The sequence below is a fragment of the Typopeltis vanoorti genome, chromosome 17 (assembly GCF_054136105.1).
Source record: "Typopeltis vanoorti isolate ZY-2024b chromosome 17, IOZ_Tvanoo_1.0, whole genome shotgun sequence".
Lineage (NCBI taxonomy): Eukaryota > Metazoa > Arthropoda > Arachnida > Uropygi > Thelyphonidae > Typopeltis > Typopeltis vanoorti.
In genome coordinates this window covers 98,641,876-98,658,371 of record NC_143565.1, presented here as the reverse complement: position 1 = coordinate 98,658,371, position 16,496 = coordinate 98,641,876, and the positions used below count along the sequence as shown (strand labels likewise).

At 34.9% G+C, this 16,496-nt stretch overlaps 1 protein-coding gene across 1 annotated transcript in view; it reads left to right on the top strand.

The window, feature by feature from the left end:
- Tace (ADAM 17-like protease Tace) overlaps positions 1–16,496 on the top strand; it is a 238,743-nt gene that overhangs the window by 47,958 nt on the left and 174,289 nt on the right. Inside the window, exon 6 of the mRNA XM_090406973.1 lies at positions 219–413. Within this exon, the coding sequence (XP_090263099.1) occupies positions 219–413 (195 nt within the window). The remainder of the gene's footprint in view (positions 1–218; positions 414–16,496) is intronic.

Genomic DNA, 16,496 nt, shown 5'->3' with positions numbered 1-16,496 from the left:
GCACTATCATCGTTTCCTGTACATCCCTTGAAGATGCATTTCAGAAATTTAACGATGATAATTGCACATATAAAAAAGTTCTAAGTCACATACAAAAGTAAGTGACAAGTGTTATTAAAGCCCTTATTGATATATATATATATATATATATATATATTGTTTATGTTCAGAAAATATAAATTAATATTTCATAATTTATTTTTATGATATAATTTTAGATATCCCTTATTGACAGAGTAAATAAAATATTTTTGGAAACTGAATGGAAAGATACTGAGAAGCAAGCTGGATTTCGTGGCATGGGATTTGTAATTCAGGAAGTGATGGTTCACACAGAGTCTACTCCAGTTAATGCAGACGATATTCATTATAATATGGCAGATACCCCATGGAACGTTCGAGATCTTTTAGAGGTAAATTTAATTTACAAAAGAAAACCTAATGGTAAAAGTAATCCCACCATTTTTTCCCCAACTATTATAATAATTATTATTATTGGATAGGCACTTCCATGGAGTCCTAAACTCATTTGGAACGGGTTGCACTGTGGCAACCCATTCTAAGTGAAAAATATAGTCTTCACACCCTTGCTAACTGCACTCTTACCCAACTTCCAGGGATGACACTTGTTCTGTCCCCTCTAACCAAGTGCTGAAATATTTTCTTTGTATTAATCCTATAAAATTCTTTAAGTAACTTAAATATTTCTATCATATCCCTGCATTTTTTGGCCTATCAACCAAACTTTTTCAATCCACAAACTCTAACAATCTATTCTCATAGGAAGCACCTTACAGACCACTCACCATCTTGGTTACTTACTTCTGAATCCTCTCCACCACTTCTTCATCCCCAAGAAACCCAGTGACCAGACCTGAATGCAGTAATTGAGATGTGGTTGGATCAAGGCCTTATAAAGAGGAATAATGACTCCCTTATAATCAAGGAAAAGAAGGAGTAGCCATAATATTCAACACAAAATACGAGGCTAATCTTCTTGAATGGCAGTCAGTCTCAAGTAGAGTAATGTGGGCAAATATGAGAATGGGGAACTGGACAATGAGACTTATTTGTGACTATGGTCCCACAGAAGGTTCTACTAAGGTAGAAGTGGAGGAATTTTTTGACACTATAGAAAAAGCAACTGACACAATGAAAAAGGAAAAGTTGGTCCTTGTTGGGGATCTAAATAGCAGAGTAGGAAATGATTGTGAGACATACAAAAATATTTTGGGAAAATTTGGAGAAAAAAGCAAAGCTAATAATAATGGCAAATATCTGTTGGATTTCTGCTCAGGACATGGACTGGTTATTACTAACACCATGTTCCAACATAAAAATGTGCACAAATTCACATGGAGAGAAGAGGCTAGGAATAAGAAAAGTCTCATTGACTATGTTATTGTTGATAGTGATGTTTTCTCCCTGGTGCAGGACACCAGAGTGTACAGAGGATTTGAAATTGGAAGTGATCACTATTTAGTCTTGAGCAGGATAAAATTGAATTTCATATTGAAAAGAATAACATGTAAGAAAGTTTTAAAGCGAATAAAAGTTGAGCAGCTCTCAGATGTGAACTGTAGACTAAAATACAGAAAGATTATTGAAAAGAAAATGAAAGAGTTTGAGAACAGGAATCAAACCTTGAAGATTCAGTGGCAAACTCTGAAGAAAACATTGGTTGATTCTGCCAGAGAGGCATGTGGTGAGGTTGTGTGCAAGGATAAAAAAATCAGAACTCCCTGGTGGACACAGGAAGTTAAAGAGGCGGTGAAGGAAAAGAAGAAAGCATATCAAAAGTTCCTGGCAAATAAGTCAGCTTTTACTCTTACAGAATACAGACACAAATGTAAGAAAGCTAAACAGTGTGTAAAACTAGCTAAACAAAAGTCATGGGAGGACTTTGGCAAGAATATAGAAAATAAATATCAAGAAGGTAGCAAAATATTCTGGAGGTTGTTGAAGAAACTTAGGAATGGAGGAAAGAGTGCTGTAAAAGGAGTTAGAGACGATAAAGGTGATATGAAAAGGGAGAAAAAGATATCCTTGAAGTATGGAGTAATTACTTTGAAAAACTGCTAAATGAAACAAGCAGTGATGACAGCACAGTGATAAAAAAACACTGACCAGGCATGCAGTCAGGAATACATATCCATACTTGAAGTAGAAAAAGCCATCAAAGGCTTGAAATGTGGAAAGGCAGCAGGAGTAGATGATATTCGACCAGAAATGCTGAAGTATGGTGGTATAAAAGTCTTACAGTGGCTGCACTGCATAGTTCAGAATGCCTGGACAGAGGGACGAATTCCCGATGATTGGAGTACAGCTCTCATAGTACCCATATATAAAAAGGGGAATAAAACTGAATGTGAGAATTACAGAGGTATTTCCCTACTGAGTGTTCCTGGCAAGATCTATGCAAGCATACTTGAGAAACGGTTGAGAAGAATTGTGGAAGAAAAGCTTGGTGAAGAACAAGGTGGATTCAGGCCAAATAGAGGCTGTCAGGATCAGATCTTCACTTTACGACGAATAGTTGAGAAAGCATGGGAATATAACAAAGATCTGTATTTAAGTTTTGTAGATCTGGAATAGGCATATGACAAGGTGCCAAGAGAGAAGCTATTCAATATGCTACAGTTATATGGTGTCAATGGGACATTATATCATGCAATGCTTAATCTGTATTTGAGTTGTAAGTCGGCAGTTAGAATTGAAGGAAGTACAGGAAGATGGTTTATTGTTAAATCTGGTGTGAGACAAGGATGTACATTATCCCCTCTGTTATTCATTATCTATATGGATCACATTATGAAGGAAAGTGGTATTAAACCTGATATCAAAATTGGAGATGTTAATGTCAGCTCTTTGCTTTATGTGGATGATGTTATACTTCTAAATAAATCCGCTACATGTCTGCAAGATTCTCTGACTAAATTCAATTGCTGTTGTAATAGAAATGGTATGAAGGTCAGCAATAAAAAGACAAAGACAATGAAAATAGGCAGAATCATTGAAAATGTCAACTATGTTGTGAATGGAGAACCTGTGGAACAAGTAAAAGATTTCAGCTACTTAGGCACGATTTTTACTGAAGATGGTAAATTAAATATAGAAATAGACAACAGAATCAGCAAAGCTGGTATGGTTGGAAGTCAATTGAATAAATTCATATGGAATAAGAGAGAAATTAGTCGGAACACTAAATTAGCTGTATGCAAGACAGTGTTCAAACCAGTTTTAACTTATGGATCTGAGAACTGGGTCAGAAGTAAAACACTTGACCAAAGACTAGAGACTGCAGATATGAGAGTCCTGAGAAAGATTAGAGGTGTGAACAGATGGCATCAATGGCAATATCATATTAAAAATGAGGATATTAGGAAAGAACTTGACATTGTCAGCATCCAGGAATGCGTTAGCAGAGGTAATCTCAGGTGGCATGGTCACTTAAATAGAATGGGAGAGGAAAGATTAAGAAAACAAGTGTTCTCTGCCAGGTTGGCAGGAAAACGACCCAGAGAAAGACCAAGATATAGGTGGATTGATACAGTACAAAGTGCCTTAGACGATAGAAATATAAGATCTGATAATGTTGGAGTCTTGACAAGTAACAGACTGATTTGGAGGAAAATTGTAGATAGGAAGTTAGTAATTATGTAATTTTTTCATGTAGTACTGTCATATCCTGTACACCCCTTGAGGGTACATGGCAGGAATTTGATGATGATGATGATGACTCCCTTATCTGTTCTTGTTAGTATGTTCTTCAATAACCAAGTAATCCTGTAAGCTACTTTGCCATATTTAGCAGTATGCCCACTATTATTCAACTCTATCTACTACTACTACCCCAAATCCCTTGCTTCATAAATTTCCTGGAGTACAGTTCCCTTGATGTGGTACAGAGCTTGTAATCTTTGTATCCCAAAATTCATAACTTGACACTTTTCCTCATTAAATTGACATCCATTTTGTGTTGCTCGTACTGTCAACCTATTTAAATCATTCTGCAAGCTCTGTACACCTTGATTAACTATTACCCTACAACTTCGCATTCAATAACAACCGAACATCTCCCTTCAAATTATTTCCTATATCATTTATGTACAAGTTAAACAGCAGTAGTTAATTGGTTAATCACATTGGTTATTTCAACCTCATTCAAATTTATAGACATTAGTGAGACTTGGATAACAGCAGATGATGTAGTTACAGGGATAGAATATGATGGGTTTAGAATTTTTTTAGAGGATAGAGTAAACAGGACATGCTGGTATGCTGCTGATGATAGAAGATGATTTGCAGCCAACAACAGTAGGAGCCAGTTGGGCAGATGGCTGTTCTTTAGGCCAGGAATGATGTGGATGACATGCATCAGCAGATTACTACAATGAGTGCAAGGAGTCATAGATTGGAAAGAAAAATTGTCACATGGTAGTAAGGAAGTGGAATTCATACACTTATTGAAGGATAATTACTCGAAGAAGAATGTGATGGAGGGGACTCTGGATATGAAAGTGTTGGATCTGGTTAGAGGATTATAAGACCTGTCCATAATTAAGGTTACATTGCCACTAATTGGGGAAAGTGACTATGTGGTCTGGGAGGTAGCAAAACATTTAAAAATTCCAGTTAAGAAGGGGGTATATATGGAGCTATAATGCAGGTGATTATGATACACTTAAGAGGCAGCTTCAAGCAGTACCATGGCATAAAGATCTGCAAGGAAAGGATGTTCACAGTGTATGGGGGATAGTCAAGAAGTATCTGGAGGAAGCAATATCACACTATCTACCCAAGGTCAGGAGGGGTAATCAGGTATAAATTAGATTAATGAGTAGTATCATTAAGCATGAGCTGTAAAAAAAATATGTTGTGAAGCGGTATATAAGGAGAAAGGTGACCAGCTAACTCATCAGTAGTACAAGAGTCAGGTAAGAAAGGTGATCTGCATGGCATGGTAAGGAAGGAAAAAGTAGATTATAAGAAGAAATTAGCCAAGCAAGCAAAAGGAAATCAGTTTTTTTTTTTTTTTTTTTTTTTGGCAAGCAGGAGGAAGAATGACTATGGAAGGATAACTTTAATGAGTGCAGATTGTAGAGAGGTGACAGAATCAGATGAAATTGTTTATCTTGCTGAGTGACTACTTTGCAAGGGTATATCATCCAAGTGAAGATATTGTTATGACATAGTTATTGTTATTGTTATGCATAGGTGACAGGTATTGTTATGAGAACAGAGGTTGATGAATTAGAGATACTTAGGATATTTCAGAATCTGAATGCAAATACAACTGTGGGATTGGATGGGATATTGGCTTGCATTTTAAGAGAATGTGCAGGAGAACTGGTGATGCCTTTACTCGGCTGTTTAATTTAAGTCTCAGCCCTGGCAAAGACCCAAGAGAGTGGAGGAAGAGAAAACTAATTCCTTTCCATAAGGGAAGATCTAAGTCTGTGGTAGCAAATTATAGACCAATTAGTATCTCATTAGTGATGGTAACACTGGAAAAGTTGGTTAAAAAGAGAATTCAGGAATGGGTGGGTAAGAGTATGGTACTATGTGAGAGGGCAGCATAGGTTTGTTAAGGATTGATCATGCCATAGTAATCTTTTTATAATAGCATGACAGCTGAGTTGGATAAAGGGGCTACACAATGATACTGCAGGATTTTGCAAAGGCATTTGCAGTATTACCACATGGAACTCTGTTATGCAAACTCCAACAAATGGGGATGAATATGAAACTGGTGATATGGATAAAAGGGTGGCTGATGGACATATACCAAAAAGTACCATATGGAGGAGCAGAATCCAGATTCATTAATTAGCCATGATGATTGTTATGCAGTGATATATCCACTGATATAGTTTGTTAGATATTATTAGAATTATTTTAATGATATCTTTTAAGGATCAAACTAGATAACTTAGAGTAGACTGCTACCATTGCCTGTAAGGAATGTAGAGAATGCCAGGACTTCTTATTCAGTGTCCAGTCTTCATGAGGTTTTCTTCATGAGTTCTTCAAGAGGCTTGTAATTTAGGATCCAGCTGCATTCTGTATTGGCCTTAACCACAGACAAACATGATGGTGAATGCAATCAGGTGTTATGTTGGCTGGGTCCTCACCCAGTTAAACAAGTCATCCTGCTGTTTTTGCCCACGAATGTGGAACAGTGATAAATCATTGTAAATCATTTAAAACGAATAGTCCATATTTCTTTTATTGTTTCGCTGCTACTTATTGTTTCATCCTTTTGCAATATCGAAACTGAGTATGTTATGATTGATATGAAGTCATTAGCCTCTGTATACAAGTAGCCTAGTCCTGAAGATGCTTCACATTTGAATGAAACAAGAATATAATTTAATTTAATTTGAAAAGTGAAAAAAACTTCTTACAACTATCTCTGATCCAAAAATCAGCAGTAGAGTTTTTATTTTTGTCTCTCATAAGATCTAATCTGTTTAATATGAAAATTGCATCTATTGTGTTTCTCCTCTTTCTAAATCCCATTTGTTCTTCTTCCATCTGTTTTTCATAGGAATATTTAACTCTGTTTTGGAGAATCCTTATAAATATTTTATATCAATGGCTTAGAAAGGTAATAGGTCTATAATTAGTGCAAGATATCTGATATCTTCTTTTTTGTGGATGGGTACGATCTGACCTGTTCTCCATTCTGTTGGTAAATTTCCTTCCTTTAGTATTTTGTTGAGCAGTTTCCTTAGTTAATTAAGTATGCTTTTTCCAGAAGTTCTTTTTGAATATTGTCTGTGCTTGGTGCTTTATCGTTTTTCATTTGTTCGATTGCTCTATGTATTTCTTCATTTAGGATGTCTTTTGCATCAGAAGTTTCTTCTGGGTTGAAGGCATCTCAATCTGTATTTTCTTCAGCTGTGAATGTTTCTTTAAAGTGATTAGTCCATATTTCTTTTATTGTTTCACTGCTACTTGTTGTTTCATCCTTTTGCAATATTGAAACTGAGTATGTTCTAGTTATCTCCGTAACTATTTCATAAATGGTCTTGGTCTTGGAGTCGTGTTTTTTTTTGTATGCTTCTTCACAAATTCCTGCTTTTCCTTCTAGATATGTGATTTTGGCTAGTCTGCATTTTTTGTCTATTTCTTTTTTTCACATTTTTATATAATATTCTTTTTCTTCATTATCTTCTTTTGAGAGGTTAGTTTTGGATATTCTTTTTCTCTCCCATAAGTCCAAAATCTCTGGTGTAAGCCGATCTTTATTGGCTCTTGTCTGGTAGCCCAGATGTTTTGTTGCTATTTCTTTAATAATTTCTTTACCTTTTCCCCAAGACTCTGAAACTGTATCTAAAGCAAGATTATTTAATTTTTCTTTCAGTGTCCTCTGATAGTTAGAACTGGTCAAGCTATCTTTGAGTTTTGTGATGTCTATCTTCATTTGTTTTTGGTGATTTATTCTCTTTCTTTTGAAACTGATTTTTAGTTTGGCATATAGTAGTTCATGGTCTGTATTCATGTCAGTCTTTTTTAATGTCTTGACATTTTGGAACAGATGTTTCCATTTCTTATTAATGATTATATAGTCTATACAGTTTTTGATTTCATTGTTTAGTGATGTCCAGGTGTCTTTGTGTTGTGGCCTGCGGTAGAATAAGGTATTTGTGATTAACAGTTGATTTATTTTGCAAAAGTTAATCAAGTCCTCTCCTCTCTCATTCATCTCTCCATGACAAATTTTTCCATTACTTCTGCTTTATCTTCAGAGTACTGACCAATCTTTGCATTAAAATCTCCCATAATAATCAGGATAGCTTTTATACCTGTTTGGGTGATTTCTTCTTACAATTGTTCAAGGAATTGACTATATTCCTCCTCTTCATGTGATTGGTCTGGGGCATAAACTTCTATTATCTTTATTTATATATATGTGTGTGTGTGTGTGTGTGTGTATATATATATATATATATATATATATATATATATATATATATTCCTTTTTCTTTTGCTTTAAATCTTACTGAGATAATTCTAGAGGAAATTGATCTTATATCAACTATTGAGTTTAGAACCCATTTTTTAATGATTAGTGCTACCTTCTCTGTGATGGTTATCTTTCCTTCCTGAGTAAAATATGCTTGTATTTGTTATGTCTATTTTTCCCTATTTTTCCCTCACAGTGGGTCTCTGTAACTCTCACTACCCATTTAAACAGTTCAAGCTCTCTATCAGTTTTAATTTGCCAGGTTTGTACAACATTCTAATATTGATAGTTGAAATATTATATATGCAGTTTGCATTCCACATAGCTGTCTTCTCACCTACTCTCTGTGGGCTTGAGTTAGGCACATCAGCTCCTCTGTATGTGGTAGCATTATTTCTTCTTCTATTTATTGGCTGATTCATCTTTGAGGATTTTAGGCAATTGCTGTTTCAATGGACAATATTTTAGTAATTCGGCTACATCTGGAAAGTGCACTGATTCTGGAAACTTAACAATCCTGTTTAACTACATTCACAGATAGATTTAGTCATGACATACTCCATCATCCATCCCAAACAATGCACATCATTAAGAACTTACTTAACATATTATGCAAGTCTGAAAGGAAGTGTGCTCTGCATTTTGGGATATTAAGCTAATTGATATGAAGTCATTAGTCTGTATACAAGTAGCCTAGTCCTGAAGATGCTTTGCATTTGGATGAAACAAGAATATAATTTAATTTAATTTGAAACAAGTGAAAAAACTTCTTACAACTATCTCTGATCCAAAGTATTTTAATAATAAAGTGATACACATTTTTACTACTTGTATATGGGAAATATACGACTTCTGCATTAATTCAGAACCAGCATCCATTATGCCTCCCATTTCTGCTAGATCTACAAGAATTCAAGCAACAGCTGCTCAATATCCCTTTATAGTCAAACTACATATTCACTGAACTTGCTACTCCCAGTTATCTTGCAAAGCATTTTCAAAGAACTACAACTTCCAGCAGTTCAAGAAGAATGTTGAAAGTTTATTTTTCACTTGATTAGCCTATAATAAATTTAGCTTAATCCTTTATCCAAGTGTGAGCAAACAAAGTTTGCACCTGAAAGTATCTTCAGGATTGGGGTAAGGTGGTACAAAACCAGGCAGCTCATTGCAAAGGTGGAGCAAGCTAACATCACTCCTATCTCAGTATCTCCCATAATGCAAAACACATCTCCTTGCAGATATGTCTAATGTTATGCATTAAGTGAAGGGCCACTACCCAGACTAGCTTCGACCTTTATTGAGGTCTCTTCAGTGGGAGCCAGGCCCAAGTGGAGATACCAGGCAGAAGCATTAGCAAGGTCATCTCTATCTATAGGAGTTGCCAATAGAGATGACCTTGCTAATGCTTCTGCCTGGTATCTCCACTTGGGCCTGGCTTCCACTGAAGAGACCTCAATAAAGGTCGAAACTATCTATAAGAGTTGCCGATAGAGATGACCTTGCTAATGCTTCTGCCTGGTATCTCCACTTGGGCCTGGCTCCCACTGAAGAGACCTCAATAAAGGTCAAAACTAGTCTGGGTAGTGGCCCTTCTCTTAATGCATAACATTAGACATATCTGCAAGGAGATGTATTTTGCATTTTGGGAGATACTGAGATAGGAGTGATGTTAGCTTGCTCCACCTTTGCAGCGAGTTTCCCGGTGTTGTACCACCTTACCCCAGTCCTGAAGATACTTTCAGGTGCAAACTTTGTTTACTCATACTTGGATAAAGGATTAAACTAAATTTATTCAAGAAGAATATCAACATGTGACTTTGCTCCTGACCCCTGCATTATTTATTTGCTGTAGGCCCTTCTGCCTTTTGTGTGCGGGAGTAATATATTTAAAAAAAACAACTTTAGCATCTTCTTGATGATGTTTTAATAACGTTTGTCTTTGGGCTTGCTTGCTTCCTTCAGAGTAGAGCATTTTTGCTTGATGTTAGGTTTTTGCTTTTCACTTAGTGTAGCCACCATCTTAGTGAGATTTAGAGTAATCTTGTAGATCACTCAGAGTTTTTGGAGAAGTACTCCCTGCATTTTAGTAATACCTCATTAAAAGTTTGAAACTAGTCTGGACAGTGATTCTCCCTTAATGCATAACATCATGCACATCTGAAACCAAGGGTGCTTTGCATTATGGGATACTAAGGCAACTGATGTGAGGGCACTTCATGCATAAACATTGTTTGCTTACACCTGGATAAAGGATTAAAGAAGAATATAATTTCTTGGCAAATTTAAGATAGCTTAAGATCTCATATCATTTGTTCTTCTGCTTCATCATTACAATAAGAATTTATCACTGTTATATCTGTCATACAACTAAATAGGCTTAGCCCTGCAGAAGATGCAATGCATTATAGATATCTACAGCCTTTGTAACTTTTCCTTTGAACATAGGGTTCTTCTTCATGTTTCTGAAATCTCCAAAAATCACTAGATTTATCATCTAGGTGTTTATTAAGTCCCCTGCAAATGTCATATTTAAGGTATGACATTTGCAGGGAAGAGATTTAAAGGACACCAATAGTATATCTTCTACTAGAAATCTCACAAATCCTGTCTCACTCAGCATGGAGTTGATGCTGAACATAGTATCCTTTGGTCTAATGTATGCTTTGATTCAGAGAGACCATTTTAACATGGATGATTATTTTTTTTAAAAAAAGCTCTGAAATGTTATTGCCAGGAGCATCAGAAATAATAGAAATTAAATTGTTCCACTGATTGAGTTTATTCACCCAAAAATTGTTGAAGTAAGTGAAACATGGTTGAATGAGGATGATATCTTGAGGGTAATAAAAATGGAAAGGTATAATGTTTTTCATGAAGATAGAAAGAGCAAGAAGGGAAGGGGGGGATGCTACTGATGATCACAGGGGAATTATGTCTGCATTAGGTAGACATGAAAGAGGAAAATAGTTGCAATGGTTTTGAGGCAGTGAGGTGGAGGTTGACAGGAAGAGATATTTAGTTGGATGTTGTTATAGGGCATGGAATGCAGGAATACATGGAGAACCTTAACATGCAGAAATAAAGAGGTTATGGTTCCATTGTATAAGGCCTTATAATCCATATAAGACCTGATCAGGTCTCATATGGATTATTGTGCACAAATTTGGTGCCCTGGTTTTCATGCTGATAAGGGTGTAATAAAAAGGATTCAGAGAAGACTGACTAAGGTGGTAACTGGTCTTTAGGATGTGGGATAGATTGAGTGAATGCAATCTTATATGCAAAGTCTTGTGAATAGGAAGAAGAAGAAGAAGATGTCCTTTTAAAAGATTAAGAAAATTTCTCTATTTGTATGTTGTAATTTTAGTGATGCTTTGCAACATAATAATTCAAATCAGATATTAAAATATCCAGAAAGAACACAAAGTTCAATGAAAATATAAAATCTAAATAACAATGATATTATAACTGGGATATACAAGGGATATAATTGAGATAAGTGGGTAAAGGGTTGTTACTGTGAAAGAAATTTTTCATAGAATGGGAGAAGGGACAGAATGGTTGGTGAAAGCACGGTTTGATGGGTTTTGTGTGCAACAGGGGGTACCTCCCACAATTAATTTTTTGACTCCATGGAGGTCTGGTGTTAAATGTTGTTTTTAAAATTAATATAAGTTATATTTCATGTGTAAAACTAATCACACATTATCCTTCTAGCTCACAGTTCTTGCAGTGAATTGAAACTGATTGTTGTATATTCTTTCTTTCTTTCTTTTGGATGTTATAATATCACTGTTATTTAGATTTTATATTTTCATTGAACTTTGTTCTTTCTGGATATTTTTATATCTGATTTGAATTGTTATGTTGCAAGGCATCACTAAAATTACAACATACAAATAGAGAAATTTTCTTAATCTTTCAAAAGGACATCTTCTTCTTCCTTTCCAGTATTAGGCCTAGTGGCCTGTTATGGTCTCTTCCCATCTTTTCAAAGGCTGTCCTCTATTCCTTCTCCCTTGAGGTCAATATCTCTGTATCTCTTTCTTCCTTCACTCATTCTTTCTGTATTTTGTTTCCATCTCTCTCTCTCTCTCTCTCTCTCTATATATATATATATATATATATATATATATATTGCCTCTTCTCATCACTTTCCTCCACAGAAACTTGGCATCATCTCCACTCTTGCCCATCGTGCAAGATGTCTCACTTCCACAGAAGAAGACCTTCAAACAGAACTCAACTTCCTGAAAAGCACCTTCTTAAATAGCGGATATTCATCTCGTAACATCACTAAACGTTTGAGACCATGTCAACAACCTCAACAAGAAGATGAATCCAACCCTATCACTCGCATCCAGTTACCATTTATTAGCTCTCTTACCCCAAAATTAGCTAGGATTATGAAGAAATTCAACATAAAAACTGACTATACCACTCTGTCATAATTTCGTTCTTTTCTGAGTCTGCCAAAACACAACCAACTACATTTTCCAGGTGTTTATAAAGTTGTGTGCGACTGTGGTCTACCTTATTTTGGTCAGACAGATAAATCTATTTCTCTACGTCTTGAGGAACATAGACGTGACGTCTCCTACAGAAGAACCCGAGCGAGCTCCCTTTCAAGTCATGTTGTTTTCTCCACTAACTCTAACCTTTAAGAACGTCAAAACCAAATTGATTGGGACCGCATGACCAATTTATATATATGCAATGATGAATTTGAAAGATGCATTGTAGAATCCAAAGAAATAGTTCTAGACCCTTCACACATGAACAACAATCTGAGCTACAGTTTGCCTGATTCCCATAGTGCAGTAATACAGTTCTGGCACTCTAAAATCAGCTGTCACTCACATTCAACTCACGCTAACAATAGCACGCGGCCACTAATTCAAATATGACTGTTGATATTCTTCTTCTTTTTATTAAGCTGAAAAGTCCATGTTTTTTTACCTTGTTAGTTTTATAAGTTTTGTGTTATTTCTTACTCACCTGAAGAAGTCGGGACATCGATCAAACTAGTCATGATTCATTAAAGTTTTTTTGTGTTATATTTCTCGGGTTCTAGTCAGTATAAATATTAATTTTCTAAATATATATATATATATATATATATATATAAAGATTGATGAAATCTGAAACAGATATCACCTCAAGTTCCTTTAAGATATCACTATTTCTTTTGAAATCTAGTCCTATTATATCCAGCTGTTTTGCACATGTTTTGCTCATTTCAGAGCTTATCAGTCTTTTTCTATCTGCTTGAGTAATGAGTCCAGACTTCTGAACCTTATGTTAAGATAGGTCTTGCTATTGAGTTATGGATTCTTATTCTTGTTGTCTTGCTTATTAATTTTGGATTGAATATCTGATTAATAGTTTTTGTTATTCCTATATAATTTGTTATTTTATGTTGCATGTCTTTCTCTCTTTCATAAGATAAGTGGTAGCTTAGATATTTGAATGTATTAACCTGTTCTATGATATTATCATTGATGCAAATTTTGCTTGTAATTGGATCTTTGCCTTTAAATGCCATGACGTTGGTTATGGAAGTGGAGATTTCCATATATATTTTTGCTATTTCATTTAATGAAAAGGCTGCTCGCTGTAGTGAATCTTCATTATCTTCAATTAGAACCTAATCGTCAGCTAATAAAATTGTATTGATGTTGGTGTAATCATTTATGTGAATGCCAAAACTAGTTGTTTCCCTCCACCCTCTTATAATATTAATATAGATATCAAAGGGGAGTGGCGATAGACTACATCCTTGTCGGACACCTTCATTTATGTTCTGTGACTCAGATTTTTGTGTGGCTATCTTTATTTTAATTTGGTTATTGTTATATATATTGAAAATTGCTTTAATTAACTGGTTAGGAATGTTGTCATCTCTTAAAATTTCCAGTAGCTTATTACGATTGACTTTATCAAAAAGTCTTTTTATAATCGATGAATAATATATAGGTCTGTAAATTGAATTCTTTTTATGCCAAAAGGACATTTAACATAAAATAAAAAACTTTTAAGTTCTAGTGAAGAGAATAAATTCAGCGTAAGGAATCGATAATGCAATTCTTAGGTTGATAAAGTTAATGGAGCAAGAGAAAAACTAACCAAAACACCATACTAGTAGTACAAAACAATTTAAACCACTTCTATGATACAAGTTTCAAATGTTGGTTTAGAACTGTTGAACCCATTGAAATTAAAGTTTAGATAGCAGTTACGAGGGTGAACAGATGATGTAATAGAAAGAATCATTAAAATCAAAATAGATTATTTCAATTTTAATGGTATGTGTTTTTTTTTTTTTTTTTTTTTTTTTTTAACTGTTTAAAGAAGGCAGAAGATGGAACAACATGTGACATTACTAATATTTAGGAATTTGTAATCAGAGTTGAATCTGAGATGCTATGGTCACTTTTGAACAAAATAGGAAATGAAAGATTATCAAAACAAGTATTTAAAGCAAAAATGGCAAGGAAGGAGAAATGAATTGGAAGACCAAGTATAGATGAGTTGAAACAGTTAGATTGCACTGTAGAAAGTCAAAATGAAAAAACTGATCAGATCACTGTTGACCAATCATAGACACCTGTTTGGGAGAAAGTTGTTGATAGGAAAATAATCGTGAGATATTAAATGTGTTGGACTATCATGATATTTAGTACAACCCTTGAGAGGGTATATGTATCAGAAATGATAGTGATTATGTTGGAAGTTTTTTTCCACTTGGTTAGACTATAATAAATTTATTTAATCCTTTATCCAAGTATAAGCAAACAGAGTTTGCACCTGAAGTATCTTCAGGTGCAAACTTTCTGGACTGAGACAACTTGCAGTAAAGGTGGACTAAGCTCTCATCACTTGTCTTAATATCTCCCATAATGCAAAGCACATCTCCTTGCAGACATGTATAATGCTATCCATCAAGGGAAGGGCCACTACCCAGACTGGTTTCGACCTTTATCGAGGTCTCGTCAGTGGGAGCCAGACCCAGAGGTGGTGACACTAAGGTGGAAGTAATGGAGAAGTCATATTTACCTATACGAGTTGCCAAAAGGTGTCTCACCTTATTATTAAATTACTCTGGATTTAGAGAAAGATGTTGGAACATCTTTCTCTAAATTCAGAGTAATTTAGTGAAGGCCATGCAAGATTAATAAAACATGGTTAAAGCAAAATTCTCAGGGAAATATCAGAGGATGATCTTGATTTGGATAAATTTTTCAGTTAACTGTCTTGATAGAAGAAGTAAGAGGCGAACAGACTAGAGACATATTAAAGAATTCGATAAGTCGAAAAAAAAAATTGCTGTAGAATGCTATAATGAAATGTTATGTTAGAATATTAATAGTATCCTTCATGCCCTTTGAGTTACATTGTAGAAAATGTTCATAATAATGCTTTTGTTGCATTGAAGTTATTTGTATTTAGTGACAAGGGAAGGGCCACTACCCAGACTGGTTTCGACCTTTATCGAGGTCTCGTCAGTGGGAGCCAGACCCAGAGGTGGTGACACTAAGGTGGAAGTAATGGAGAAGTCATATTTACCTATAAGAGTTGCCAAAAGGTGTCTCACCTTATTATTAAATTACTCTGGATTTAGAGAAAGATGTTGGAACATCTTTCTCTAAATTCAGAGTAATTTAGTGAAGGCCATGCAAGATTAATAAAACATGGTTAAAGCAAAATTCTCAGGGAAATATCAGAGGATGATCTTGATTTGGATAAATTTTTCAGTTAACTGTCTTGATAGAAGAAGTAAGAGGCGAACAGACTAGAGACATATTAAAGAATTCGATAAGTCGAAAAAAAAAATTGCTGTAGAATGCTATAATGAAATGTTATGTTAGAATATTAATAGTATCCTTCATGCCCTTTGAGTTACATTGTAGAAAATGTTCATAATAATGCTTTTGTTGCATTGAAGTTATTTGTATTTAGTGACAAGGGAAGGGCCACTACCCAGACTGGTTTCGACCTTTATCGAGGTCTCGTCAGTGGGAGCCAGACCCAGAGGTGGTGACACTAAGGTGGAAGTAATGGAGAAGTCATATTTACCTATAAGAGTTGCCAAAAGGTGTCTCACCTTATTATTAAATTACTCTGGATTTAGAGAAAGATGTTGGAACATCTTTCTCTAAATTCAGAGTAATTTAGTGAAGGCCATGCAAGATTAATAAAACATGGTTAAAGCAAAATTCTCAGGGAAATATCAGAGGATGATCTTGATTTGGATAAATTTTTCAGTTAACTGTCTTGATAGAAGAAGTAAGAGGCGAACAGACTAGAGACATATTAAAGAATTCGATAAGTCGAAAAAAAAATTGCTGTAGAATGCTATAATGAAATGTTATGTTAGAATATTAATAGTATCCTTCATGCCCTTTGAGTTACATTGTAGAAAATGTTCATAATAATGCTTTTGTTGCATTGAAGTTATTTGTATTTAGTTTCATTTTTTTTTTTTAAGTTTTATTTTTTTCTGAGAATTTATAACAATATT